The 6,308-nt window shown below is 58.1% G+C and overlaps 1 protein-coding gene across 1 annotated transcript; it reads left to right on the forward strand.

The window, feature by feature from the left end:
* PHYHIP (phytanoyl-CoA 2-hydroxylase interacting protein) lies at window positions 1-5,399 on the forward strand. Its single transcript, XM_022562903.3, has 4 exons — window positions 1-171; window positions 1,362-1,536; window positions 3,398-3,515; window positions 4,676-5,399. The coding sequence occupies exons 1-4, from the start codon at window positions 7-9 to the stop codon at window positions 5,208-5,210; spliced, it is 993 nt and encodes a 330-aa protein (XP_022418611.1). The 5' UTR covers window positions 1-6; the 3' UTR covers window positions 5,211-5,399.
* Window positions 5,400-6,308: the final 909 nt, after the last annotated feature.

Below are 6,308 nucleotides of genomic sequence, written 5' to 3' on the forward strand. Positions count from 1 at the left end.
GGGAGCATGGAGCTGCTGTCCACGCCCCACAGCATCGAGGTCAGCAACATCACCTGTGACTCCTTTCGCATCTCCTGGACCATGGAGAACAGTGACCTGGAGAGGGTCACCCACTACTTCATTGACCTGAACAAGAAAGAAAATAAGAACTCCAACAAGTTCAAACACCGGGTGAGTGCAGGGTGCCCAGAGCGCCTCCTCCGAGCCCCTGCTCTTGAAGGGGGCAGGATAACAGAGCGCCTAGAGGGGACAGCTGGGAGTCAGAGAGGCCCGACTCCAGTCCAGCTCTTACTGTGTAATCTTGGGAAAGTTGTTTAACCTCTCTCCTCCACTGGTAAAAAGGGAATAATAATAACGCCAGCTTGGGAGAGGCTTCATTGAGGTAATTGTCTGCGTGGTATTTGGCTTCGGCCCAGCGCACGGCAAACACCATCATGGGCATAATGACTGGACCTTCACATGGGATGGGAAAACCCAGGGTGCGGCCACAGGCGTCACACCTGGGGATGGCGTCTCAGGGGTCCGACAAAGCCCCCGACTGAGAAAGCAGCCTTATTGTTGACAGGGTGGGCAACGTGGGCCACGAACAGGGTTGTGCCCGTTTGCTTGGTCCTCAGGCCTCTGTGATCCTCTGTGTCCCCGACCCTCTGGCCTATTCTTTGCTGGGTTTAGAAGAGGGATGGCGAGTCCTGCACTGGCTGGGATGTCCTTCCCCTGGGTTAGAGCCGGCGTGGGGGCGGGTGGGAGGAAGGCTCCCATCTTCTCAAGCTGGCAGAGAGGCAGGGGGAAGAGTGAGGTGGGAAGGAGCTGGTTCCCACGACGACCGCATCGTGTGGGTTACTCGCCTTCTCTCTCTTTGGAACTGGCTTTCCAATCTGGGTGTCTTTTGGCAGGCCAGTTGCCACGGTGACGTGACTGTTCAACACCACCCCCTTAACCCTCCCCCCCAAAGAAGAAGGCATATTTTCCCTTCCTCCCTGGCTTCTCAGCATTTGCCGTTGCCGTGGAGACGGTACTGCAGTGTGCAGAGCTCTCGAAGTCTCCCTCGGAAAAGAAGGTCTCGCCGCCCTCAACTTTGCAGGCCTCCACCCCAGTGGTCTTTCTCCTCAGTTCCCAAGAGAACAGGCATCAGGGGTTAAGGGGGTGGAGGCCAGGGAGTGTCTGTATGGCCTTCCCAATGGCCACTGCTTGCTTCTGCGGGAAAATGGTGGCCAGGGCACCGAGCCATTGAATCCCTGAGGCTCTGGCTCTCCTCAGCAGGAAGGCGGCCATCTGGGGGAGTGGGAGGTCTGGGGGAATGCCAAGAGTGGACGTGACCCCCAATCTGACTCTAGGCTCTCTGTCCGCGCCCCATTTCTCAGGATGTCCCCACCAAGCTCGTGGCCAAGGCCGTGCCGCTGCCCATGACGGTGAGAGGCCACTGGTTCCTGAGCCCCCGCACAGAGTACAGTGTGGCAGTGCAGACCGCCGTGAAGCAGAGCGACGGGGAGTACCTCGTGTCTGGCTGGAGCGAGACGGTCGAGTTCTGCACTGGGGGTGAGGCCCTGCTGTCCGGCTGCTTTGGCACATCTGGTTTAGTAATGGTCAGGAGGGGACTTCCTCTTAACCTGGCATGCACTTAGGAACACCTGCTGTACGCAGGCACCATGCTTCGGTCAACGGGGAGACACCCATGGATGAGACCCACCCGTGCCTCCGCGAAGCCTGCAGTCTGATGCAGGAGGCAGATGCGAGCACTGCTAATTACGTTGACAATACCTCTTCCAGAAAGGGATGGAGTTACTTTTCTGGCTTGGGGCAAGCATAAGTGAGGGAAAATACACATAACATAAATTTACCATCTTAACCATTTTTCAGTCCAGTAGCGTTAAGTACATTCACATTGGTGTGCAATCCATCTCCAGAACTTTTTCATCTTCCCAAACTGAAACTCTATGCCCCTTAAACAACAACTTCCCATTCCCCTCTCATTCCATGCCCTGGCAACCACCCTTCCACTTTCTGTCTCTGTAAATTTGACTACCCTCGGTAACGCGTGTGAGGAGAATCACACAGTATTCGCCCTTCTGTGATTGGCTTATTCATTTAGCATAATGTCCTCAAGGTTCATCCATGTTACAGCATGTGTCAGAATTTCTTTCCTTTTTAAGGTTGAATAACACCCCATTGTGTGGATGGACCATGTTTTGTTTATTGATCATTGGTTGCTGGACACTTTGTAGGACAATCACATTTTGTTTGTCTTGAGCCTCCACGTAGGCTGGGAAAACCATCCCACAAACTCACCTATTACCTTGCAAATTCCAACATGAACAAATACTGGGCTTCTGCGTACTTGCTCACTGATGACCCAGGATCGGCCCCATGATATTCCATTCTTTTGGTGCCCACGGTGAGAACTGCTCCAGATCTCCCTCTGTCACAAGGAAGGGGCATGAACATCCTTAGCCCCAGGCCTCGGAGGCTGCTGACTCCATCCTCTGCCAAAGTCTGTGCCCCAAGTCTCCTTGACCTGCCTTTCTCTTTTGACTGGTGTTTTTTTCTTAGCTCAGATGCAAAACGCCACTCTCTGGAGGTGCTCCTACACCTTGCAGGGAAAGCCTCTTGGTTTACCCCAGAACTCTACATGTAGTGGGAGGTCATGCAAACTGGGGAGCTGGGGATGGCTGCAATTCAGTTCCTCCTCCTTTTGTCAAACCCAGCACCCTGGCCAGGGCTGCATCAACAAGGAGGAAGGGGCACCTCTTCCTACTTTGTGCAAAGGCACTGTCTGGGCTAGCAGCAGCCCTGCCTGGGCTCCACGGCCCCAGCCTCTGGCCCTGGCCCAGGGAGTCCAATTTGACTATGCTGTTTCCAACCTTCCCCTTTCTCATGGGATGCCCCAGACCCTGGTCTGCCTAAATATTCACCTTGGTTCTCTGCAGTTTCCTCCTGACTCTCCACCTGAAATTACAACTGGCTTCCATGCGGTGGTGTGGGCAGCCTCCTAGCTGGTGGATTTGAGGGGCTCTCCCCAAAGGACCTCAGATTGTCTCCTCTCAGTCTTTTGCCTCTTGGTCCTCTTTTCACACGAGGATGGTCTGGGATCATAGCCTCTGGGGCCCTCGCTGTACATGACTGTATAAACTGGGCAGCCCTCTGCCCTTTTCTGATGCAGAGCCCTGAGCCTCTGGCAACAGGGCCCAGAGGTGACAAGGAGACACAGCATCCAGCTGCTCATGTTCCCATCCAGGCCAGGTGGTCTGTTCCTAACTGGTCCTAGGTGCTGTGACTGTCTGGTCTCCCCTGCGCCCTGACGACAGAGGTGGGCCGGCGTTCACGGTATGCAGTGGGTGATCTGTGGGGCAGGCTGCGATCCCCCGCTTGGCCCTCGACTGACCCACCTGGACTCTTGCAGATTACGCCAAGGAGCACCTGGCCCAGTTGCAGGAGAAGGCCGAGCAGATCGCAGGCCGCATGCTCCGCTTCTCCGTCTTCTACCGCAACCATCACAAGGAGTACTTCCAGCACGCCAGGTACGGCTGGGTCTCTCCTTCCTGCCCTGGATCTGCCCGCCGCCCCGGCCGTCTGACATCACCCCCACCCTGTTAGTTGCCAGACCCTCCTCTGGAGTCCTCACCACCCTCATAACCCAGGCTGGATCTGGGGGGGGATGTTAGGCCCCAGGGAAGGAGAGGGCTCTCAGGATGGGGCTGCCTGGGGGCACCACGCTAACAGTCATGAGTGGACGAGGTCCTGGCTTTGATCCTCCTTTTGGAGAGCTCCTTTCATTGGGTTCTAGGGCTGCAAGTCAGCTGTCCCTCCAATTCAGGCCCTGGGTCCCAAGGGAGGTGGTGAGGGGAATACAGAGTGAGAGGATTCTCAACACGAAGGGCTGTGGTCTTCATACTGCGCACTGGGAAACCTGGAGCTCCAGGGAAGGGTCTCAGGGCGCCCTTTAAGGTGGTGCTGAGGGACTGGAGAGGAAATCAGAGGATGAGGCCTGCTGAGCCCCGCACCTGTCACCCAACCAGAGAGGCTTCAATTTAATTGCCTCTGGCAAACCTCAGAGTCTATCAGGGGAAGTACAGACAGATGGAATATAATAAGTATGTGTGATTGCTGAGTAAAGTTCAGTGTCCTGCACATAGTAGGCAGTCAAAATTTTGTTGAATGTAAGTGCTTGCTGTTCCTGGAAGGTTTTGGAGAGGAGGGGACACCTGAGGGATGATTAGAAGTTTGCCAGGCCAGGTGGAAAAATGTGGGAGGGGCAGCCCAGGCAGAGGGGAGAGCACTGCAAAGGCACAGAGGCAGGAAAGACCTGGGGTGGGGTTCCCGCTGGAGGATGTTACCTGTTACCTGTGCGTTTGGGGGTGTTGGGAGGTGGGGCCCGAAAGAACAGATCTTTATGGCGTTGCTTTTTGTGCAAGTCCCATCAAAGTGTTGTAAGCTGGGGAGTGGCGCGTTCAGATCTCTCCTCCGTGAAGAAGTGGGCTGGATCAGCCCGTCTCCGGGGCCCTCCCTTCTCTTGCATTCTGGAATGTTCTATTTGTGACTGGTGGAGGCAGTAGCTGGTGGGAGAGCTGGGAGCTGGGCTGACACCCTTCAAGGTCACACATAGCAGCCAAGCCTCAGTCCAGCTAACCAACGGCATTTTCTCTTCCCCTGGGCCTTTCCCCCCACCCGGGGTGGGCAGGACCCACTGCGGGAACATGCTGCAGCCCTACCTGAAGGATAACAGTGGCAGCCATGGCTCCCCGACCAGCGGCATGCTCCACGGGGTCTTCTTCAGCTGCAACACGGAGTTCAACACAGGCCAGCCCCCGCAGGACTCCCCCTACGGCCGCTGGCGCTTCCAGATCCCTGCCCAGCGCCTTTTCAACCCCAGCACCAACCTCTACTTTGCGGACTTCTACTGTATGTACACGGCCTACCACTATGCCATCCTGGTGCTGGCCCCCAAGGGTTCCCTGGGGGATCGCTTCTGCCGTGACCGCCTGCCCCTCCTGGACATTGCCTGCAACAAGTTCCTGACCTGCAGCGTGGAGGATGGGGAGCTGGTCTTCCGCCACGCCCAGGACCTCATCCTGGAGATCATCTACACCGAGCCTGTCGACCTGTCCCTGGGCACCCTGGGGGAGATCAGCGGGCACCAGCTCATGAGCCTGTCCACTGCTGACGCCAAGAAAGACCCCAGCTGCAAGACCTGCAACATCAGCGTGGGCCGCTAGGGACTTCTGGGGAGCTGGGGGGCTAGGGAGAGATGGCAGGCACGGTGGTGATGGGTGGCATAGGTGCAGGGAGCTGGCTTTCTCTCCCCTGCCGCCCTGCTCCCTCCATGCCATCCATCTCCCTCTTCCCTTCCCTTCCCTTCCCCAGGGCATTGGAGGCAATAGAGGGTGGTCCCTTGGTAGGCATGGCCCACCCATGCCTGGTGGGGCTGGGAAGGCTTCTTAGCCTCAGCAGGTTGGTGGGGAGTGGGGGGGCGGGTGGATTTCTAGAGACTTCCCCTTTCCTCTGGTTTCCCTGCCCTGCTGTTTCTTGCCTCATCCCAGGCCTCCATCTCAGGAGACCTGCCGCCTAGGGCTCTCCCGGGGAAGCCTTCCCTTCCAAGGCCCACCTGTAGCTTGCCTGCCTCCGGCGGTGAGCCGAGAGCTGTGGGCGTGCTCTTCCTCAGCCCCACCCCTTCCCGCTCAGGGCCAATCACAGAATGCCCCACCCCGTGAGTCGGGCCTGGGGGCTTCCCACCGCAGGCCCGACCCTCTCCCTCTATAAATAGTCTCCTGCACCGCTGTGACCCCCGCCCCCATCCCGCCCCCATCCCCCCCTCCCTGCTTCTTACCCCGAGGCACCCTCTTCCTGCACTGGGAGGGCTGTGCCTCCCCTTCTCCACCTGCCCTCTAGAAAAGGGCCCTCTTTTTCTCTTAGCTTCGGGGGCACCTGGCTGCTGGTGTTTCCCCTTCTTCCGTCTGGAGATGGTGTAAATCCCGGCGTACTTTCTCCCTTGCTCAGAGTGCTGGGTCTGCAAGGGCAGCCGCTGGGGTCGAGGAGGGGGCAAGAGACCCCTGAGACCCGGAGGGACCCCTTCCTCAGCCGGGAGTGGGCGGCCTCACGCCGGGGGGACCCGGCGTGGAACTGGAAGTGAGGGCGTTCCCCCAGAGCCCTGGCACCCCGCCTGGCTGCGCGCTTGCTCGCTCGCTCTGCCGCGGCGCCGCCACTGCCCCGTGCCTGTGTGTCATCTGGACTGTGGCTTCCCTGCCCCGCCCCCCCTCGCGCCCCTGCCCACTGGCCCTGTCGGGTACCCACCGCGAAGCTAGCCTATTGGCGGA

The sequence above is a fragment of the Delphinapterus leucas genome, chromosome 6 (assembly GCF_059928025.1).
Source record: "Delphinapterus leucas isolate spDelLeu-1000000601 "Yukka" chromosome 6, BTC_Dleu_Yukka2, whole genome shotgun sequence".
In the NCBI taxonomy this organism is placed as follows: Eukaryota; Metazoa; Chordata; class Mammalia; order Artiodactyla; family Monodontidae; genus Delphinapterus; species Delphinapterus leucas.